Source organism: Cydia fagiglandana, chromosome 5, assembly GCF_963556715.1.
Source record: "Cydia fagiglandana chromosome 5, ilCydFagi1.1, whole genome shotgun sequence".
Lineage (NCBI taxonomy): Eukaryota > Metazoa > Arthropoda > Insecta > Lepidoptera > Tortricidae > Cydia > Cydia fagiglandana.
The window spans coordinates 8,186,994-8,211,544 of NC_085936.1; the positions used below are offsets into that span (position 1 = coordinate 8,186,994).

Here is a 24,551-nt window from a genome sequence, read left to right on the forward strand (position 1 = left end):
CGCAGTAATTGAAACACGCGAAACTCTAGTTAGACGGCACACGGGTAATCGCTGTTGTATCCTAGTTCCATCCTAGTTCGCGGTGCGTTCATTCTCGTTGCAATGTAACTTATCGAACAGCTATAGAGGTAACGTACTTAAGTGGGAGCTGAGGTGAAATACCAATACAAATTGGTCTATTAAATCTCGAACTTGCACGTAGTGAAAGTTCCTAGGGCAGTTGGGATATGTCTGTCTGTATACATTGTGCCGGTTATATAGAATTACACGTGGCGCTTTTTATTTAGTGGTAGGAAGATTTTTTTTAGGTTTGGATTGGATTAAATTTGACCGGTTTGAAGAGCTTCTCATAAAGGAAGGAGAAGGGCGAAATAAAAATAAATTCCAAGATAGGGCAAAAAGTTATTTTCACCACACCAGCTGGTAAAGGCTCTCTTGATAGTTCAGAAACTGATAAGAAACTGCATTTTATTCATATGTGAGGCAAAGTAATCATTTGCAAATTTTTATTTGTTTTCTTATATTTGCTTTTAGAATTGATTTTGAAATGATGATTTTGAGTGATAAATATTTAGAGGTTAAACAACAACTTTGCGCCCTTGTAAAACAAATCAAATAGCTATTGTTATATAAGGCGGCTAAGTTGTTGTTTAACCGCTCGTGCTAATATTGATACTCGAGCAAGCGAAAGATTCCAAAATTGACACACCCGTCACACCCTATAATCTCGTCACTATTATTTCTGATGCTCAAATAATATTACTTATCTAAAGGCCTTTTATGATTTTAACACATAAGTTATTTTAATAAAATGGAATCAAATCGGGTAAAACACTTACGGGAATACATATTGAAAGAAAAGGGCCTCGCAGGTGTGACTTCGCCCACGGCTAGATTAGTTCACGCTACACCTCTGATAATGGGTTGGTCCATTGGCGCTTAATGGTTTTGGTTAAGAGTTTTATTTATGTATGTTGAATAACGTTCCTGTTTTATTTGGCCATTTAAATCTTCATTTTTGATCTTTATACAACAATTGGTGGATGAGTTTTTACATTTAGTAACGCCAACGGTCTCGGGAACGACTTACAGCTTGGCAAAAAAGAGTAGAAATTAAAAAGTGGCAACTCTGTAGTGTCGTCCCTTTCAAACCAATTTATATAAGAAAACGGGAAATAACTACAATGTTGCCACTTTTTAATTTTTACTCTTTTTTGCCAAGCTGTATTCTCAACAAATAAACTGGGAGACATAAAAAATATCAACATCTGTTATTTTTTATAAAATTATACTAGTAAACCACTGTGTCTTATATTTATGTTCTTAAAGAATAACGTCGGCTTTTACTAGACATGCAAAGGATAAATACCAGCGCCCCAGGCCTTTGACGCGGCGGAAGACAATGAGCGAAGGCACGGGAGACGAAGCTACTACGAGTAGTTTGCATTAAATTTTGACTAACTGAACTCCAAAGTTGTTAAACAGCAATTTTGTTCGTAACGAGAATATGATACAGTACAGTTTGCCTGCAATTTTAAAGTTTCTATGAACTACGGTTAGATTATGCTTATAACAACTAGGCATACTGAAGCAAAAATAGTTTCTTGTGAAACGTAGGGTAATATTGTTAAATCTAATAAAAGGAACAATGGGACGCGGTTGGCTTTTATGACTCGAGTTTGTAATATTGTTAACTTCCTAGTTCACATAATTTTTCATCACACTTGCGAGGAAATAAATTCAACGTTACAATTACAAATGTTAATCACAATTTAACTGATAAACAATAGTACACCACTATGTACATTGTACTTGGAATCAAAAACCCATAGGTACTTCTAGGCACCGGCATAGCTATAGTCGCCATCAGATATATCGGAGCGGCCGAGGTTCTCACAAATATCTGAACACGTCTCTATTGTAAAGGCGTTAGAGCGCGTGTTCGGATATTGTGAACACCTTGGCCGCTCCAATATATATGATGGCGACTGTACAGCCAGGTACATCAGCAACAAACAAGCGTCGATTCATATTTAAACAGATTATTTTGGTAGTGCCTACTAAGTAGTAATAATAGTGAATTAAACTTTTTAATTTAAGTTACAGGTACTCGCTTCCAGTACAGGCGGCCTACACGTACGAGGAAACTTAAAGCAGTATATTTCCTAAAAACTACAAAACCACCGTATAAAAATACACCGTCGAGATATAAAAGCAAATTTTGTAGGTCACCGGGTGCATACACTTCCAGAGGATAAACTTTTCACTTGAACCGAGTCCATCTAAACTTTCAAACATTTCACGTGTCGGATATAGGTGCACCACTGTTTTCAATTTAAAAGTATACGAGAGCATGTTCTTTTTATATAACATTGGAGAGCTATATTTTCATTTGCTTAATTTTATTGCACCATAAAAAGCAGTCGCCCCTGGATATAAGCAACATCAAAAGAGCCACTTATTAGTTAACGACTTTTGATAACCCTGAATACTTGGTTCTTTAAGAACCCCATGTTATAACGTAAAGGAGATATCTCAGGAGTTACCTCATTCCACATACTTACTGCACGTTCCAAAGTGTCATTTTATAGAACTTGCTAACTATGTAAACAAACTGTCACTGAATGATGATTTCAATATGGTGGTTTGTTTACATAGTTAGCAAGTTCCATAGAATGACACTGTAGGGAAAAATAGATACCATGAACTCTGAGGAAAAATTATCAGTTAATTACCTGAGTCTGTGCTGGCCAATGTTGAAGAGGTCGGAATGCTCGAGGAACTGGTAAGCGTTAGGGCTGTAGACGGGAGAGCTCAGAGAGCCTGGCCCGTGTGGCTGCAGTGGCTGCAGCACTTGGTCTATCACGTGGAGGACCTACAACAAACTGTAATTGTTATACACCGTTTTTTACTGATTTAATTATTGGTAGAATAACACCTTAATCAATCTATAAAACAGTCCCATTGCTACCAGTTTATGTATGTTATTATTTTTATTTTATTTCAGTTTGTACATTACAAAGAGCTTCCCGCTTATTATTTTGCTACAATAATGTGTACATATCCGAGCAGCGGGAGAGAAATAAAGTTTACATAGGTGTAAAATCAACTTAAAAATAAAATTAATCTCATAAATATCGGTTTGATTGAATTCTCGTGAAATAATGAATGAATAACCATTCAATTCATATTTAATTGCAAGCCAGGATTTAACATATTTGATGCATTTTATGTTTTTCTTTCTCGAAGCGCGAGTTTTAAGTACAGTATGAAATCTCGATAATCCGGAACTTCGATGGTCCGGTATACCCAGTAATCCGGCACTAAAATTGGGATATAAATGATCATTTTATGTCCTAATTTACTATGTGCGCTTACATTTTCGCTCTTCTATCTCTTTATAAATGGCTGGTATCGTCTTGGGTCGTCCCATTCGTTTTTCGTCAAGTTCTTAAATTAGTCCTAGTTATTCTGTTTTCGTCACTCATTCTACATTGAAAGCCACCGACGATTGTGACGAATGTAGCATGAGTTCCAGATAAGAGTATTTTTTTATTTTATTAAAATGTATTTCTACGACATACTATAAAACACATCTATAATATTATGCAGATTTGCTCTAACTTCCAGTAAACCGATTTGTCCATTAATCCGGCTCTCTTGTATCAGCATTAGTGCCGGATTAGTGAGATTGTAATGTAATTAGTTTTAACATTAATCTGAGAGCAAAGTTACATCTTCGTATGGCCCGTATGGGTGTAGGTTTCAATGTAAGCAATTTCGACGTCGAACCGCCGAGTACTCAACCCCCTGAGCCAATTTCAGCTAATGGGATGTCAAATTATTCGGGCTCAATGAGCTGTAAACTAAAGAGGTAATGTATACTTTAGTTTCGTACATAATCGGTAGCTTTGCAGGATTTGGATTTAATAAACTCTACTTGTATTTTTAATAATAGACTATTGCTTTCAATCTAATACACTTTAGGTATAGAAATGAACGTACACTTTGACTTGCTACGTTCGCAAATTCTGTTTAAACTTTGCTCTTTAGATAAAGTTATTTTTATACTTGGTCAAGCAAATCTTGTCAGTAGAAAAAGGCGCGATATTAAAATTTTCTATGAGACGATAATCCTTCGCGCCTAATACATTTTTTAAATTTGCCTCCTTTTTTTACTGACAAGATTTGCTTGACCAAGTATATGTAGGTAATTTTATAGTATTACAATGTTTACATAACCGATTTCCGAAGAAACCTTATGTCATATACAATGTATTACAATAAACTATTTATCAAAGATTTCGATCCATTAGTAATATTTTTAAATATTAGGTCTTCGTTTTTAACATATTGTTGCTATAAAATTATTAAGGGTAAAAATTTTGAGCCTAATTTTGTTTACCGTCCAGAAACAAATGTTCATTAGGTCAAGTTTAAGATTATTTATTCGAATTGAATAGTTCCAAGTCTTCTAGTAAAAGTTAAGCTTAATGAATACTAATGTTACGTAACTATCGGTATAACCATTCAGCCAGGTGGACTGACGCCCTAGTAAACGTCGCGGGAGTCCGCTGGATGCGGGTGGCGCAAGACCGGTCATTGTGGCACTCTTTGGGGGAGGCCTATGACTAGCAGTGGACGTCCTCTGGCTGATATGATGATGATGATGATCGGTATAACTGACCTGCCGTTTGTTATTGGAGTTGGTGGTCTGGTAGGACCTCGCCACGAGCACCTTGGCGTTGTTGACGTATAGGTCGTCGTGCGTGGCGTCGCGCCGCCGCGTCACCCACAGGGGCGGGTTGCCGTCCAGCTCTGACGATATTGCGTAGTCGATGTTGGTTAACGTTGTCGCGAGGTTCGCTGTAAATAAAAACAACCCTTTACTGGTTTATCATGGGTATTACAATGTGTGTAGATTCCTAACTGTCAAATTCTCTAATAAAATTCGCGAATCAACCTATGTAAGAATAATTAACCGTTAACCCAGTGTCATATTGTACTGGTAACCATGGCAACTCCAGGTTTAACCAGTTAACCCGGGTTAGTGGCATGGTGCAAGTGGGTGTTAAAGTCTGGAAATGAGGGATTGTTTATTACGTGGGCTAGGTATGGTAGGTACGCCAATCGTTCCAAATAAGGGGTATAGTGCTTTGCATTCAATAATGGCCGCGTGTCGTTTTAAATAATAGTGACAAATGCTTACTATTGTAAAATACTGGAAAAACCATTAAATTTTCGGATTTTGATTTTATTTCTTTTCATGACTTAGTTATGTCACGGCAAAAGTCAATGGAAAGAGTTAAGCAGGCTAAATTTGCAATAAAATTAGTCAAATTTGGTCTACGTAAATCTTATAGGTATTGAGATACAGCTGCCCACAGTTAAGTACTTGTTTTTCATGATACATATAAGAATTAACATTGTCCAGAATTGGTAAACATCAGAACCGGCTTTCATAATTTTGTTAGGCATAGTATTAAGCCTCTAAAACAGTCCGCAAATAGTTGTGTATGTCTCTTTGAATATTTAATCAGCTTTCATTTGATACTGATGATGTGGCAATCAACTGTTTGGGTGCGATTTGCACTATTTGTAATAAAGCGGCAGGCATTTGATGATGTAATTAGTGTAATTACTCAGGAAATTGACTACATCAAAACTATAATAATATGACTGTAACAAATCAGCCAAACCTTATTTAAGTGAAATAAAGCATTTCAATGGCCTATACACGTTTTGTTGTAGACCAGCAGTCGGCAACCTGCGGCCCGCGAGCCGCATGCGGCTCGTGAACCTGTCACTTGAGCCGCCTTGGCTATTTTGTATGTAATACTGACAAACGACAATGTCTCATAAGGGCATTTTCACTTAATTGAACACCTTTAACGGCCGGTTAGCAATCGTTACAAAACTGACGATCAATGTCAAATCCCATACATTTTGTCAGGAATGTAACGGTTAAACGTTACTGAAACACGACTTAAGTCGCGCTTAACTTGTACAAGTTAAATGAAAATGCCCATAAAGTCATAAATATTAACAAAGTACGGCCCGCATCACCTCCGTTAACTACTATGTGGCCCTTGGCTGCTAAAAGGTTGCCGACCGCTGTTGTAGACGATGCAATGTTCCCAGCTAGAGTAAAAAAATATAGGGCATTTTATCAATCTATTTATTTCGATTAGTTGAAATAACCCCGCAGTCGAAATTATCCCCACCTTATGTGATATTTACATTAGAAATGTACCCCCAAATAAGCCCTAGTGGACATAATAATAGCAAAAAGCCTGGTACGACTTATACAAACTCTCAACAGAAACAAATGCGGAACTCAAATTAAATTTAGCTTAGGCCGATGTTAGCTGATCTCTTTCGTAAATAATTCACGAAAGGCAAATGACAGCTCGTGAAATGTTTGTAGATACGTCCGACTAGCGGCTCGATTCTGGAAATGAATTAGAGATTAACTAGATACGATCATACGATATAGTAAAGATATGTGACGTTCCACGGCAAAAGGTACCTTATGGCGGCTGGCGCCGCTATTCGGGAAATGAATTAGAGATTGACTAGATACGATATAGTAAAGATGATATCTTTCCATCGCGCCATAGTTGTAGTAAATTCTGACACGAGTCGGGATTCATTTGGATGTTTATTTTACCAGACTACGAGTATGGGAAGGGTAAGATTTAATAGGTATACTGTTTAACTCAGGCGGTTGATAAGAAGTTATTATGGTCAACTACAAACTGGTAGCTTAACTGCATAAAGCTGATTTACATAATTTTAAATAAGTGAAGTTGTATACCTTGTCTAATGTTCTATTAATGGTGCAAACATAACATCGAAATAACCTCAAATAACTTGTAAATGTTAGGTAAAGGAGATCAGCTGTTTAATAATTTGCGCTCAGCCCGAGGCATGTATGTTGAGGAGCAACCTATACATACATGTCAGAGCCCCGTACTACTTGATTAAGAGTAGAAAGTATTCCCCGATTCTGGCCCCGCCTCTCAGTGGTCCCCGATCCTGACCCCAAGGCCGAGCCACCGCCCCTGCTGAACCTAAAAAAAAAAAAAAAAAAAAAAAAAAAAAAAAAAAAAAAAAAAAAAAAAAAAAAAAAAAAAAAAAAAAAAATTAGCCCCCATTTGAATTGATTGCGCTAGGTCTCAGCAGTGCCCGGCGCCTCCTTCAGGGACTTACGAAATACGCTAATTAAACAATACACCTTGTTCACCACGGTAACAATAGGCTTATCGACCCTTTTCTATTGTTCGATCTCGACTCGGGCGCGCTATTGTGTTACCGAGCATACTACCTGCCTGGACCCTTTCCTTAACCCACCGACGTCTCCATTCATGCCTTCTTTATGTGTGTATACTGTAGGTGTTTGTGATAGGTATTTTGCAATAGGTATTAGCGACAGCTATTTGCAATAGGTATTAGCGATAGGTACTTATTTGTGATGCATAGGTACTCTAACTATCAACTCTAATAACCCGCATTATCTTATTACCTCTTGGAGCTATTTCGATTTATAAGGAATACAGTTCTAACCTTCTTCTGACGTAGAATTTACACTAGTAATCCTTTGGCAGCCTAAACTAACCTTAACCTTTTACCAAACCTAACTTATTCTTCGAAAACCTAACCTAAACCTAACTTGACCAAACCTAACTAAAATCAACCTAACTCATTTCAAACTAACCTGCTTTCACCTAGTCTTCCGATATAAAGTAAACTCGTAGTTACTTGCTTCTTTCTATTATTTAAAAAAATAACGAGGCGTGTGAGGCATTTCTTGTGCACTTGTGTTCATTGTTATAATAGCTTAATTGTTTTATTGATAGACGTCTATTATATTTTATACTGACAATGGATTTATTGTTTCCTATACCTATTCTTTTATAATTTGGGTTTGAGTAAAGAGAACGTCTGTTTAGATGAACTTGTTGATACATGTTACTTTGTGTGATTTAAAAAAAAGAACGAGACATGTCAACTGGTTTCAACATGATTTAGTCTAATACATCAACATTTCTTGTGCGTTGCTATTCATTGTTATAACAGCATAATTGCTTTATTAATAGACGTCTATTATATTTTATGCTGACAATGGATTTATTGTTTCCTATACCTATTGTTTTATAATTTGGGTTTGAGTAAAGAGAACGTCTGTTTAGATGAACTTGTTGAGACATGTTACCTTGTGTGATTAAAAAAAAGGAACGAGACGTGTCAACTGGTTTCAACATGATTTAGTCTAATACGTCAACATTTCTTGTGCGTTGCTATTCATTGTTATAACAGCATAATTGCTTTATTGGTAGACATCTATTATATTTTATACCGACAATGGATTTATTGTTTCCTCTTATGCTTTTGAATTTGGGTTTTAGTAAAGAGAGCGTATGTATTAGATAAACTTGTTGAGACATGATTTTAACGGTACTGTACCCTGGTCATAGTGACACAGTATAAAAGCCGAAGAGAAATGAGTTTGAGTAAGTATTACCGTCGTGGCAGTCCACTGTATCAGAGCTCCTTGTATCTATTGCAGTATATAGAAATATAGTGTTAATTCAACAGTGAAGTGTTTAAGTGTTTATAGAAAGACCCAACAATGGATGTAAGTATGTCTTTTATTACCGTAACTTACTTTGTTTTGTTTTCACTTGTGTTCTTTGTGTTTTAATTATCAAGATTGTAGACAGTGTGTAAATTATTGTTTTATATTGTTTCAGTTCACTGAAAATACTTTCAAGAACTATTACTACCCGGATAATAATAAAGACGAATCAAGCGATGAAGAGGGTACGCTTGGTTTCAAAGTTAAACAAGCCATCGCAAAGAAACGTTCAGGAAACAATATCGATAGTTTCTTTGAACGACCTAAAAAGCAACCCAAAATTGTGAAACGGTCTTCGAATGTGAGCAAAAGTTCACCAGACGGTGTTGCAAACTTATCATCCGGACAAGACGACGGGGCGTATGCATCACATTTGATTAAAATCGAGATATATGATATGCAAACAATTAAAAACGTCCCACCCATGGAACACTGGAAGCATGCGGACTTCAGATTGAAATATTTTGCGTTGGAAGAAGATTTGGAGCTACAAAATACGCGAAATATTATTTATAACATAACAAAGCAATTAGCTTCTAAGGACAGTAGTGTGAAATATTTTATAGATAATAAGAAACAGTGATAGTTATAATTATTAATGATAGTAGTAGCTTAATGATTGTGTTAACGTATTTCTCATTTTTTACCTCTCCTTAAGTACATTTTCCATGTAACAGATTTTTTTTTGTGTCGTCTCGTTTTTATGTAACAAAGAATGTTAAGGAATATTTTGTAAATAATAAAATTTAAAAAGTAAATGTATAGTTTAGAATGGTCTTTGTATTATATGAAAAAATAAAAAATCTTATTTAAGTAGACGTATTATTTTATTTCACAAAAAATGTTTTAAACATATTCCTTAATATAAGGTCATTACATACAGAATTATCAGAAAACAAACTTAGCATATCTTTCATAGTTTTTCCATGATATTTAAAATACAAATAAACTAAACAATATTCACCACAAACTGAAGTAAAATGGTTTTGAAGAGGTTTATTGTTATAAAACCACTGTCTGGTGTTTCTTTTTAAAAATAAGTTATGGTAACCTGAAGGCTTCCTTCCGAAGGAATCAAAATATTCTCCTATACCAGTAACATCAATGTGTATGGCAACCCAGTGGGAGCCTGGTTTCGTGTCAGGGTCCAAATTACTAACAATAAATACAGGTAGATCGACCCAAATAGGTATTTTGTTAGCAGCAAAAACATTTGTTTCAAAAAGTGGGTTTAATTTCTTCATACAAAATTGTATCTCATTAGTATCCATAATTACTTAATTAATAACAATTTTTGTCTTGATGATGCTGCAAACAATGACTACAACAAAATAAAGTAAACGAAAGAAAACATTGTATTTATATAATTATGTTTTTCAACTATTATAATCTACAGATACATCACGGTTTTTGTTTATTTCAATAATGTTATCAAATTCTGCATAAACGATACAATTAATGGTGCTAGTTAGAGCCGAATCAAAGCGTACTTCTATCCGAACACTTCCATGTCTAACAAGATTCCAATGTGAAGTTGAACTAGCAGATAAATCTGGGGTTAAATCAAAACATAACAAACAATAACCTCCACCATAATCTGTTCTACTTATTCCATTACCTTCGTTGTGAAAATGAATACCAGTTCCGGAAAATAAGGTGTGATATGCCGCCGCTATTAAACCAGAACTAAATGACGGTTGTAATGTTTTAGAAGGAATTTCATGACCATCTACAAACAAACTAAATGAATTCATATTATAGTTTTGAAAATTAAATGGATTCAAAGCTAAATTTCCATTAAAACCTGAATTTGATACAAATCCAATAATACACCGTTTAGGAATTTGTCCGAGAAATATATTATCCAATGTTTTACCCTGGACCCCTGATGGTATTGTGAGAACCTTAACTTCTGCTCTCGTAATGGGGTACTTCGCAGTCGTTGTTGCCAATACTTTTTGATGGGCTAACAAAACGCTAGGATTAATTTTTGTTCTTCTAACAATGAGACTAGCATCTGTTATTTGTACTTTAAATTTTTTATCTTGATGACAAATTAAATTAAACGATTCTTTTGATCGGACTAACTTAATACGCAATTCAACGCCATTTATCAAGAATTTCTCTTGGTTAAATATATCGCCATGCAAATGTCCAATCATTTCCACTTGCTTACTCTCTTTGATAAATTCTAGTCTTTTCTGAAATCCTTTGTTGTTGGCGTCAACGGTATCCATAAAATCTGGGGTATCCTCATACCATAACCCACAAGTAAGATGGGTTTTTTTGGCTGCCGGTCCATAGTTGAGAAGATTTTCCATATAAGCACGGTAAGCATATGTATTGTTTGGGGGTGATATGAGTTTTTGATTTAAATATACATCAAGTTGGTTGAAAAGGGAATGTAGCCAGTTATTGGTGGGTCCAACTCCGGCATCTGCTTTTAATTTTGTCCCATCTTGATTCAACACTTTAGCAGTAATATGTAACATTGTGTGTGATAGATCAATGTAGTCATCTCCTGATCCAGGTACTTGAAATTCAATGGGGCCATCATCACTTAAAGATGAAATTGGTTTGTAATGAATCCAATGTCCGCTTTCAATACTTGTTTGAGTTGATGGAAGGGCAAATATATCTAATTCTGATTTTGCACATTCACATGAATGACTGTGTAGAAATGACATTATTTAACTTGAAAATATATCGTTATTTTTATTATTATTTTTACTTCCTCTTCGTCGCGATGCTTTTCGAGTAATGAGCGGTTCTCTTCTTTTATTCGACATTTTATACCCAGATCCTGACATGAGAGAATCAATTTTTTCATCAGCCTTTCTTTTTAGGTTAGCGCTCGCTTCCTTAAATCGTGATCGAATGGAACTATCCATAGGACGAGAATTTACCATATCAGATAACAGACCAACCCCTGCCCCTAAGGTTTCTTTTCCAATGGTTTTTAAACCGCTAGATAACAAAGGGAGCACTGATCTAAATAGTCCACCCAAAAAACTGCCTATACCATGTCCTCGTTGGTATGGAACTCCCTTATAGACAATACCTATCCCAGAGCCGGCTTGGTGTGAATAATAATGTTCGTAAGGACAAGAGACTGACGATCTGTTGTAAATCATTTTACTCGTTGAAAGTGTAGCTTCACGCAAGAAGATCCAAATTGAAATGGTACTCTGACACCAGTCGTTGTTCTTATATCTATTTCAATTGTATCGAACTCTCTTCGTAAAACTGGTACATAATGAGCGGGTGAGAAGATGTGAGTTTTATAAGCTCCATAAATGAACTTAGTTGGATCTAAAGGTATTATTCTGAGTAATGAAGTAATAACATCTCCGACTACTTGTGGATGTATTATATCAGTATAAACAAATATTTGAGATGGTAAACCTAAATATAAATTTGCAGGGTTTTTTCCTAATGTATTTTGTTTTAAATTTGTTCTCGGTTTAAAACCCAATTGCAAACTTAGTATCGGAGTTGTTATGATAGATGTTATTTCTTTATTTGTTGTTGCTATTCCAACCAGTTTTGTTAATCCATCATATCGAAATTTCACGTTATTTTTTAACTGTGGGTTTTCATTAAACGCTTGAAGAAAATGATCTATATTATCATATGTAGTGGCTGGTATATGAGTTTTTATATCCACTATTTTTGTAGTTTTATCGGTGGGTGATAACACCGTTTTCTTTAAATAAATGATGTTTTCGTGCTCTTGAACATTATACATGGAACAAGGGTATTGAAATTCCACCAACCCAACTACCCATTCTCCATCCAATTTAATGGTCTTTGGTAATTTAGTTAAGAAATGTGCAGTCGTGTTATCTGTGTAGTAATCTGATGAACTATTACTTAACAAAGTTAGATAAAAACTATTTTCACTCATATTTTCTTTAAGTTTGATTCAGGTATCCAAGAATTAAATTTATTAGGATAACCTTGCCACTTAACTAGTATTTCCTTTCTGCCAGCAACTCGACGCGAGCGTATTATTTTATCAATTTTATACTCGTTGGAGGGGAGGTAAGTTACCTTTTGTAATTCTTTAGAATAAAATGTACCAATGATGGGTTCACCTTCTAAATCCTTTATTGTATAAACAACTCGTGGCGATCTGTTAATAATCGAATCAATAATAAATATTTCATCACTCCAATTACTTTCATAACCTTTTTGAAACACATGCTTATATTTAGTGATTCTAACATGATCACCTACATTTAGTTTTTTAGTTTCTGATGAAATTTGCCTATCTTTTTTGCGATCATATAAATTACACCAAACAGTCATAATATTATTAGAGCTAACATCAACTGGGCGCATTTTAATGCTAGAATGATAGCTATGGTTGTAAGAATGTAAAAGATCTTGTAATATATTTGTGTAGTTATACGTATTCTTATGAGTGAAGTAACGCCACATTTTCATTTTAAGTGTTCTTTGAAACCTTTCTACTATACTTGCTTTAATGTCGGGGTTATTAGTGGTATAATAATTAATATTTTTGCTCTTAAAGTAATCTCTAACCGCCTTTGAAACAAATTCTGTACCTTTATCAGATTGGATGTGACGGGGAACAGAGTTGGCTTCAGTAAATATGCTTTCAAAACATTGTTTAACAGTTGCTGAATCCTTCTTCTTCATGGCTCTTGCAAAAGCATATTTACTGAACACATCAATAACACAAAGAATATATTTGTACCCATCATTATATTGACTATAAGTACTCATATCACTTAAATCGGCTTGCCAAAGTTCATTAAAGTTCGAGAGAATGTATTTATTTCTAGTAAATCGTCTATGAGTAGGTTTATGCAGTGTGTACGTATCTTGAGATTGTAACCATTTTTTCACTTCCTCTTTGTTCATTTGACCTTTCATTTCCTTTGATAAATTATTTAAACTGCTATAGCCAGCTGGATTAGAGACATCATAGTAGATTCTGTTAATGTCTAGTAAGGAGTCCATCTTTCCCACTCTATTTTCTTTCCGGATCGCTTTTGCTCCCGTGTAGCAAGAGGTGTAGAAGTATTATTATCTTTATCTGTTGAGGCTCTCGTCTTCACAGATGTGGAGGGGGTAAAGGGTTCAATCAAAGGAGTACCTTTAATAAATGCTAAATTTGTAGGATTACCTATGCATGACCTAGGAACTTCGATATCTTTTAAAAGTAAAGCAAACACTTCCCATCCAATTGGCTTAGGACGTTTAAGACATCTAACGGTGTCGCTTACCAAATCAGTAATATTACTATTTTGAATAGTTTGGTTATTTATAACAACTTCACCAGTCTGTTTCCACCAAATTTTCGGTTTACTTGAAACAATGTAATCTAACAACGTTCGAGCTTTTCTTTCATAAGATTTAGGTAATATGTTTATAATTTTTGATGGACTAATTGGCATTAGTTCTTGATTTATTTCACCAGGTGGTGTATTAAACGATGACGGTGTGGCTGCTTCAGTTATATTATCTGTAACTGACTCATTATTTTCATTCTCCTCCTTTTTGTTCACTTTTGTTTTTATAATATCATTACTTTCGTTGATGACTTGATCTAGCCCCTCCATCACGATGGGTATTCTAAACGGTTTTCGATCTGTTTCAATAAAATGTAGAAATCTTTGTAATGCTTGAGAATATAACGTCCACTTTTCGCGATCATTCATTTTACTTTTAAGGATCTTTTGCATCTCTCCATCTAGTCGAGATGAGGAATTTTCGGGTGGACTCTCATTCCGTTTCAGTCTTTCAATAAAATCTGATTCTACTAATAACATTTTTTTTGTGTTTTCCATTTTGCTTATGATAAAGAGTTCACTAAAGCACTTAAAACTGCACCTAAAATAATAGGTAGAAATGCGCCTCCTTTTTGAACTATAACAGTTTTTCTTATTTTATGTTTCCCTTTCGAAACTAATTTTCTTAAAATATCTTTATATTTTTTTAGTTTCGTCTTTTCTTTTTTATCTAATGGAATTTTCCCATTTAGGACGTTATAAATACACTCACAAATAATGTTGATCTCTTCATCGTCACAAGATTTAAGTAACGCAGTACGATATTTGGGTTTAAGCAACTGCAATGCTTCAAGTAAATGTTTATATGTGTTTACTCTTGCATGCATCATGTAGAACTGACTAAAATATGCTGATTTTTATCATATTTAAACCCCTTTTTAGGTACATACACTGTGCAATGCCCATCGAACGGAAATATTTTTGTTTTGAAACGGCATATGTCATTTGTATTTTGTTTCAGGTCAATCATGAGGTAACCATGAGCCTCCTTTGTAGCATCTTTGTAGGCTTCGTCCACAAACTTTGAGTTTTCTGGGTAAACTTGTCGTGACAGGTAGCGTATTTGAGTTTTATCCCTGGGATTTTTAAAAAATACAATGTAGCTTGTATTCAATGAAATATCACGTTGACCTCGACCTTGATGAAATATGTTTTGTGTAATATAAAAAACACTTAAGTTTCTATGATGACTACCTTTCGTAAAAATGTCAACGATTCGTCCATCTGATTCTCTCATCAAATCATCTATAATAAGAAGTTTAGGTTTCTTCCCATCAAAAATTGAAAAATCTGGTATTCCTTGACTATAATTTACATTTTCCAGATTGTAGAGAGGTTGCATTTCATCATAACACCAAATAATTTCATCAAATTCAACATTACATATCTCTTTGGAGTTATTCAAAAAGTTTGTGACAAATTGAGTTTTACCACAGCCACTAGGACCTGCGACAATGGTGGTGAAAGGATGATAAAAGTGAATCATTATTAAATATCGTAATCTATGTGTATGTGTGAGTGTGTGGGTGAGTGTTGATATGTTAACGGATGGACTTTAAATGGTAATATTCAGAAAGAAGATTACTATTTAAACAACTCAGATATAGTAGAAAAAACAAAAGGATTACGTAAAAAACAAAAATTTATTATATATGATCACACTTTTAACATTAATTTTTTTTTGTTTCTTATTTACAAAACTACCTTAAAAGATACAATAAAATAAAATTCATACATTTTTTTTTTACATGTTTACAAGTAATATCTTAAAAATATACAATGTACAAACAATAATTTGGAATTCGAATGTTCTGTGTGATTAAATTACAACTTTGAAACTTTTTAATTATTGCGGTATTTTATAATGACCCCACGCAAGAGTGTCAGAAGAGTTTTCTAATAAGTATCGTTTTGTATCTTCATGCGATAATGATATTTTATTTATTTTTTGAGTGAATATTATATGTTTTATAGACTTAAATCTTAGCATTTGAGCGCGTTGCAAATTTTTATTAAATAAACACGTTTTGTAATTGTCAAGAGTAAATTTTTTTGTAACACATTTATTGACTCCTTTGGCTTTTGATAAAACACCGTATTTTTCAGTTTTCTCATCATTCTCGTCATATTTTTCAACATCTAAGGTATACATTTTAGATCTCAGACCTACGAATTCTTTTAAAATTCTACCATTATTTTCATCTTTGAAAAACCCTAATCGCTTTTTATTTATTAACGGCAAATCATATTTATTGTTAGGAGGATAGTCAGATGTATCAAAATATAAATTAAGGTCTGATTTTATATCTGCGTAATAATTTTCCGTGAAAATTTGATATACTAAGCTATCAGTATCTGTATAAAGAAGCTTAAGATTGTCTGGATATTTGGTTTTCATGTAGCTGTAGTGAAAGTCATACATCAAAGTTTTTGATATATCTAATACGCAAAATCCCAAATAAATCGGTTTATTATAAAATATTCTAGTTTTATTCAACTGAACGGCCACTAAATTCTCAGAGAATATGGATAAACTATGGAACTCAGGTTTCGCTATCAAAGATTGAACCCCCTGCGTTTTTCCTCTATTTTCCCAGTTATTTAATAATTTGACATTTACACGTTTTGCAACATTTTCCATGGTCTTACCGAACACTGAATTATTCATTAGTTTAAAGAAATCTTTTTCAAAATCGGATGATGCCTGTGATCGCATGTGGGTGTTCAAATCTATGTAACTTTTTAACCACATAGACTGCTGAAATTTAAGAATGCGATGGATTTTACTCAATTTCAAACCATTTTTTAAACACTGTTTTAGATTTCTATAGTGAATGACATAATTCGTTTTTTTATTTAAATTAGGAATTAATTTTTTTTCTTTGGAATTACCCAAACAAACGTTTTCAGGACAGAATGGCAAATCTGAATGAGAGTCATGCAACTCGTTAGGGTATTCGAGATCAACTTCTAAAATTAAACCATGATCAGCGTCATCAGATATATTAAAGTCAGTATCTGTATTTACCCATTCAAATTTACCGGTAGGAAGACATTGAGACATAGCCCACCCGTAAAGGTTATTTGCATCAAAGTACATAAGAAATGACGATGGGATATTTTGATTATAATCTGTCAAAAAAATATTATTAGCCTTCGCATATCTATTACTACATTGTGATATGCCACCTCGAATATTTTTCGCTATAAAAGCTATTTTATCGATATCAGTTAGGAGTTCTAGTTTTATTTTTGTAGTTCTTAACATTGCATCCCAACTTAATCCCGGAGCAGTATAATAATGAGCGGGGTCTAATCCATACGTCTTAAGACAAAGGTTTCTAAAATTTTCAAATATATCAGTTAGTAATAAAACATCAGTTTTTAAATATAAATCAGAATAATCACCCATATTTTTGCATTGAAAATGAGACCAAACATCTTTTGCGTGATCATAATCCTCCTCTGAGATGTGACTATCAGACAAGGAACTAAAGAAATCATCTTTAGAGGGAAGAGCTGTCAAGTTTAAAGAATCGTATGATGACATGTGTTCATAGGGATATACACCCTTTCGTAATAAGCGTTTAAAATCCTCCTCGCATGAAAAATTCAATTTTAATTCATGAAATTGTTCAGGCAACAAGTTTTTTGCCAATTTGTCAAGACTACTGGACATAAATTTAAGTGAATCAACAAATCTCAATTTAACTGTGCGATTATTTATTTGCAAGCTCTTAGAAAATGAAATGTATTTCTCTTTGTTCTCTGGAATCAATTCAATGTCGCCTTCCACCAAACCAAGCCCATGTACTATAAAATGACTATCATAGTTACACAAATTATGGAAAAATACAGGTACAAAATTAGGTGCCCTGTATTTTTCAGAACAAAATTTATGTGCCACTCCTTCATAAATACCAGTATGGTAATTATAGGAAATGACTGAATCCTCGTTTAAATTTTTATCACAAATATAGCATGTACTACTCTGAGAAATATGCACATTATTTGCATTAGATAAAGGCAATGGAGTTTTTACAAAAGTATTTCTCCTACAAATGGCCTTTAAGTCTTGTTCCATATACTTCATAAATTCCTGGGTGCAATTTTTACCTTTATATGTTCTGTACACTGACAATTTATCATTATAAGAACATTTAATGTAGTATCCAAAACTATATACCTCATGTTTTTGTACATTTGTTGTTGAGGATGTAGTAGGATTAATTTTACCTGTTTGAATCGGGTTTAGAAAGGCCTCGAAATCAGCATAAATAACAAAAGGTACCCTTAATTTACGTTCATAATTATCGAAAGTAAGTATATTGGAGGAAACGTTTTCATTGAACCAGTTTTTCTTTTTATCCTGTTCTGAAGGTAAATGTGTACAAACATGGAAACAATCGTTTCTTTGATGATTCATTAAATTGTCGCGAGTTGTAAAGTTCGACAAACAACCATCACAAATATGTGCGGCATGCTGTGTATTTGATAATTGTTTAGATACTAACCTAGATAAATTTTTGATATAGCAATAATGTCCCTTACTGTCTTTGGATATGTACAATAAGTTCAAGTGGGTAGCTTTTTTGCACTTTGTTAAGTGTAATGGGCCTACTACGTCATGTATTTTACTTTTCGAATTGTATTCAAGACCAAAAACGTTTATACTTATATCATTCATTTTTTCGAATTTCTGAATATCTCCAACTTTAAGTGGGAAAGTTAAATTTCCAAAATTTAATTTATTTTTATGCGCTATATACGATTTCGTAGTGTTTGAACGATGACTTGTAGGTGGATACAAGCCTGACAATACAGCCCATCTAAAACATTCATGATCACTATTTTTTACATTAATAACTGCTTTTCTGTTCTGAATATCACGTGGTAATTCGATATAGGAAGAACCACGCAATGGATTAAATTTGTTTACATTGACATCTAGATAGTTAAATTTTACTAAACTCCATCCACTATCTTTTCTCTCAAAGTTAAATAATTTTGTTAATATATCTTTAACAACTGACTCGAAAATCTCATCTTTGTCGCTGCTAACATCAACTACATTGTTACATAATTGGAAATCAAATGTATTATTAACTTGTTTGCTCTCTTGAGTAAAATCCGCATTTAAAATAAAGTTTACTTTTAAAGCATGGTGATCAGTGAGGGAACGATCCAATAATGCAAAGATTTTATCTTTATTTCCTAGTAAAATAGATTCGGGAGTAAATGGTTGGTGAACATTTTCATTTAATAGTATTCTGTAAGTGGCCACCCTATTCTTAAAAGCATTTTCAATTAACTGAACATTAACCCATTCAATGTCAGCCCTTAAAACATTATTTTTGTGAAGATTACTATTTAAATGATTTTTAAAATATCTTTTAGAGACAAACTTATTACACACAGAACATTCAATTTCATGATTATTATTTGTACTCACAATGACATCGGGAACTGGTTCGGATGATGTTGATGCGACAGGTTCAGCAGCTGCTGGACGGTTTTTCTTCAATAAGAATTCTTCAGTCTCCAAAACTGCAGCTGTCCTTTTTACTCCCCGTCCTATTTGAGAAGATCTATAACAATACAAAATAAACATAAATATCTTAATGTGAGATAAAATAAAAATAATTACTAAAATGGTTGGTTGTATATACTAACGTAAGTCTTTTCGACACTGCTGACAATAGGCTTGCATCATCAAAACTCCATCAATCACATCTGATGACTCAGTATTCCCCTTGGAATTTTTTATATGCCCATCACATGGTGTATAATACGGTATAATATCAGAATCTTCCAGTAACGAGTGAGGTAATTTGTTTGAAATGTACCACATTCTTATATTTCTATGAAAATATGATACAATAAATTCTTTACTTAATTCCTCAATCTTATCACGAGGCAAGGTGAGACCAATATGATAATAAGTAAACACCATTATGGAAAAGGATATCACAATACAAGCACGGCACCAAAACACTGAATGATATGAACTCGAGATACCCCGCTTATATAACCAGTCCTCTCCCACCCCACGTTTATCCTAACAATAAGTTCAGGTCACAACAAGTCAGGGACCCATCCTTTGTTAAACAGGTACCGGTTAAGAGTTATAAACATGTATGAACAGGAATATTTTTACTTACGCCTCTCGGTGAAGTTGGCTCACAAGACGGGCAGCCTCGCATAGATCTTCATTTTCTTCTATTTCTTCACAGAGTCTGATAAGTTCAAGATCGTAGACATCACAGCTCAAAGAGTCCATTATGAAATGAGAAATCATACAGTGCTTTCTTTCATTTAAATAGTTGATTGACTACACGTATAAGATTTCTAAGAGTGGGGACTGTGACCTTTACAAGTGAGAAGTTTAAATTAATACTTGTTGTAATGTGATACAATAAAAATAATCTGTTACATGGAAAATGTACTTAAGGAGAGGTAAAAAATGAGAAATACGTTAACACAATCATTAAGCTACTACTATCATTAATAATTATAACTATCACTGTTTCTTATTATCTATAAAATATTTCACACTACTGTCCTTAGAAGCTAATTGCTTTGTTATGTTATAAATAATATTTCGCGTATTTTGTAGCTCCAAATCTTCTTCCAACGCAAAATATTTCAATCTGAAGTCCGCATGCTTCCAGTGTTCCATGGGTGGGACGTTTTTAATTGTTTGCATATCATATATCTCGATTTTAATCAAATGTGATGCATACGCCCCGTCGTCTTGTCCGGATGATAAGTTTGCAACACCGTCTGGTGAACTTTTGCTCACATTCGAAGACCGTTTCACAATTTTGGGTTGCTTTTTAGGTCGTTCAAAGAAACTATCGATATTGTTTCCTGAACGTTTCTTTGCGATGGCTTGTTTAACTTTGAAACCAAGCGTACCCTCTTCATCGCTTGATTCGTCTTTATTATTATCCGGGTAGTAATAGTTCTTGAAAGTATTTTCAGTGAACTGAAACAATATAAAACAATAATTTACACACTGTCTACAATCTTGATAATTAAAACACAAAGAACACAAGTGAAAACAAAACAAAGTAAGTTACGGTAATAAAAGACATACTTACATCCATTGTTGGGTCTTTCTATAAACACTTAAACACTTCACTGTTGAATTAACACTATATTTCTATATACTGCAATAGATACAAGGAGCTCTGATACAGTGGACTGCCACGACGGTAATACTTACTCAAACTCATTTCTCTTCGGCTTTTATACTGTGTCACTATGACCAGGGTACAGTACCGTTAAAATCATGTCTCAACAAGTTTATCTAATACATACGCTCTCTTTACTAAAACCCAAATTCAAAAGCATAAGAGGAAACAATAAATCCATTGTCGGTATAAAATATAATAGATGTCTACCAATAAAGCAATTATGCTGTTATAACAATGAATAGCAACGCACAAGAAATGTTGACGTATTAGACTAAATCATGTTGAAACCAGTTGACACGTCTCGTTCCTTTTTTTTAATCACACAAGGTAACATGTCTCAACAAGTTCATCTAAACAGACGTTCTCTTTACTCAAACCCAAATTATAAAACAATAGGTATAGGAAACAATAAATCCATTGTCAGCATAAAATATAATAGACGTCTATTAATAAAGCAATTATGCTGTTATAACAATGAATAGCAACGCACAAGAAATGTTGATGTATTAGACTAAATCATGTTGAAACCAGTTGACATGTCTCGTTCTTTTTTTTAAATCACACAAAGTAACATGTATCAACAAGTTCATCTAAACAGACGTTCTCTTTACTCAAACCCAAATTATAAAAGAATAGGTATAGGAAACAATAAATCCATTGTCAGTATAAAATATAATAGACGTCTATCAATAAAACAATTAAGCTATTATAACAATGAACACAAGTGCACAAGAAATGCCTCACACGCCTCGTTATTTTTTTAAATAATAGAAAGAAGCAAGTAACTACGAGTTTACTTTATATCGGAAGACTAGGTGAAAGCAGGTTAGTTTGAAATGAGTTAGGTTGATTTTAGTTAGGTTTGGTCAAGTTAGGTTTAGGTTAGGTTTTCGAAGAATAAGTTAGGTTTGGTAAAAGGTTAAGGTTAGTTTAGGCTGCCAAAGGATTACTAGTGTAAATTCTACGTCAGAAGAAGGTTAGAACTGTATTCCTTATAAATCGAAATAGCTCCAAGAGGTAATAAGATAATGCGGGTTATTAGAGTTGATAGTTAGAGTACCTATGCATCACAAATAAGTACCTATCGCTAATACCTATTGCAAATAGCTGTCGCTAATACCTATTGCAAAATACCTATCACAAACACCTACAGTATACACACATAAAGAAGGCATGAATGGAGACGTCGGTGGGTTAAGGAAAGGGTCCAGGCAGGTAGTATGCTCGGTAACACAATAGCGCGCCCGAGTCGAGATCGAACAATAGAAAAGGGTCGATAAGCCTATTGTTACCGTGGTGAACAAGGTGTATTGTTTAATTAGCGTATTTCGTAAGTCCCTGAAGGAGGCGCCGGGCACTGCTGAGACCTAGCGCAATCAATTCAAATGGGGGCTAATTTTTTTTTTTTTTTTTTTTTTTTTTTTTTTTTTTTTTTTTTTTTTTTTTTTTTTTAGGTTCAGCAGGGGCGGTGGCTCGGCCTTGGGGTCAGGATCGGGGACCACTGAGAGGCGGGGCCAGAATCGGGGAATACTTTCTACTATTAAGTATTTATAACATGTTCTCTTGGCATACCCCCTTCAGTGAAATTTGCTTCAGATAGGATTTATGAACAGAAACGAATTGGTATACAGGATGGCTAAAAAATAACTGCATTCCCGTTGCCAGGGAGATTTTGGGATTATACCTACTGAGCAACTTTTACTTTTACTAAAAAATTTGGCTGTCTCATACATTTTGGCTGGTCCCACAGACCAACCTGAAGACGGTTTTCTGTGGGCTGATCCATTTTCTATGGGAGGGTGCGTTTTTTTCCGCGATTTCGGGGCTGGTCCCATAGTAAAAGTTGCTCAGTATAATCCCAAACCCTCCGTGGCAACGGGAATGCAGTTATTTTTTTGCCATCCTGTATACCAATTCGTTTCTGTTCATAAATCCTATCTGAAACAGATTTCACTGAAGGGGGTATGCCAAGAGAATAAGTAATTAGTAATAGTTATGTACTAATCGACATCGATTAGTTAAAAAAAGCCTAATCTATTAAACTCGGGCTACTAATTTAACAATGTTATCTTCTGTATAAATCTGCGAGGACATCAATATTAGCTTTTATCAACAGGCAAGCTGTAATTATCCAATGCTATTTGGCAACCTGTGCCAAATCGGGCGAAATAATCGGGGGAGACTAATGTAGGTACCTACACAACCGTGCATGGAAATCAGCTTAAACACACATCTGGAGCAATAAGCCAGGTCTCAGTTGGAGCAGGCCTAGGACTACGCATTATGATTGCCTCACTGCCCAAGCTTCGCATACTCTAAATTACTATGTAATATTTTATTAGATTACACCCACTGGGTAAAATTGTATTGATTCTCACTGTATTGCCCAGCGTAACATGTACACAATTACGCAACCAAAATAAAATAAAAAAAACATTTATTTATACAATTGATTTTTATTTGTAGAGTTAATGGTATTTTGGGGACGTTTGTGCCGGGTACTTACTGGATTAGGCTACAGATTTTTGGCTTATTATTATGTGATTTGTAATGACCAATTCCTTTTAAATTTGACGATGCGTGTTGCGGATGACATATGTAAAAATGTACACTTTATTTTGACGAAACCTGAGGAGCTTGCGCTGTGGATCTGAAGGTACCTATGCTATTATTACTAAGTTGGTTTTTTTTGGGTCAATAAATTAAATATTGAATAGAATGAGGCGTTACTTTGCTTTGTATTATTCTTTTGGTGGTGGTTTGTTATATTTATTTGCGTATTTATTTTTGCGGTGGGAGGGTGGGAACATTAATTTCATGTAAAAAATACGCAAGTAAGTATAAGGGGTTAGCACTGATTGACTAGCACGTTATCTTTTGCGCGGATTAGCAAAGTAATATTTTGGTTATAATCAATAAATTAATATATATTTATCTAAATACTTACAGATGTGGTATAGCACTAGATTGTCGTCCATCTCTCCGTTGTACCGCTGGAAGGCCTCGTTGGTGGGCGCGAACAGCGTCATCTGCCGGTAGTGGAGGCTTGTGTTAGCCACCGCGTTGCGCGATAAGAGGGCCAGGAACTGCAACAAATTATATTTCACATTGGATATAAATATGTAAATAAATATTATAGGACATTCTTACACAGATTGACCAAGTCCCACAGTAAGCTCAAGAAGGCTTGTGTTGTGGGTACACAGACAACGATACATATAATATATAAATACATAGAAAACAACCATGATTCAGGAAATATCTGTGTCATCACACAAATAAATGCCCTTTCCAGGATTCGAACCCAGGTCCATTGATCATACCCGTTCGTTTCACAACAAGGATAAAGTTTCTGGATGATTCTGAACAGGTCTCCTGTTCTTGAGCTACTAT

General features: G+C 34.3%; 1 protein-coding gene across 1 annotated transcript in view; it reads right to left on the minus strand.

Moving 5' to 3' along the window:
* Positions 1–24,551, minus strand: part of LOC134664382 (fasciclin-1) — a 118,697-nt gene that overhangs the window by 14,625 nt on the left and 79,521 nt on the right. Inside the window, exons 2-4 of the mRNA XM_063520970.1 lie at positions 24,106–24,244; positions 4,688–4,866; positions 2,736–2,875 (exon numbers count right to left, since the gene is read on the minus strand). Of these exons, the coding sequence (XP_063377040.1) occupies positions 2,736–2,875; positions 4,688–4,866; positions 24,106–24,244 (458 nt within the window). The remainder of the gene's footprint in view (positions 1–2,735; positions 2,876–4,687; positions 4,867–24,105; positions 24,245–24,551) is intronic.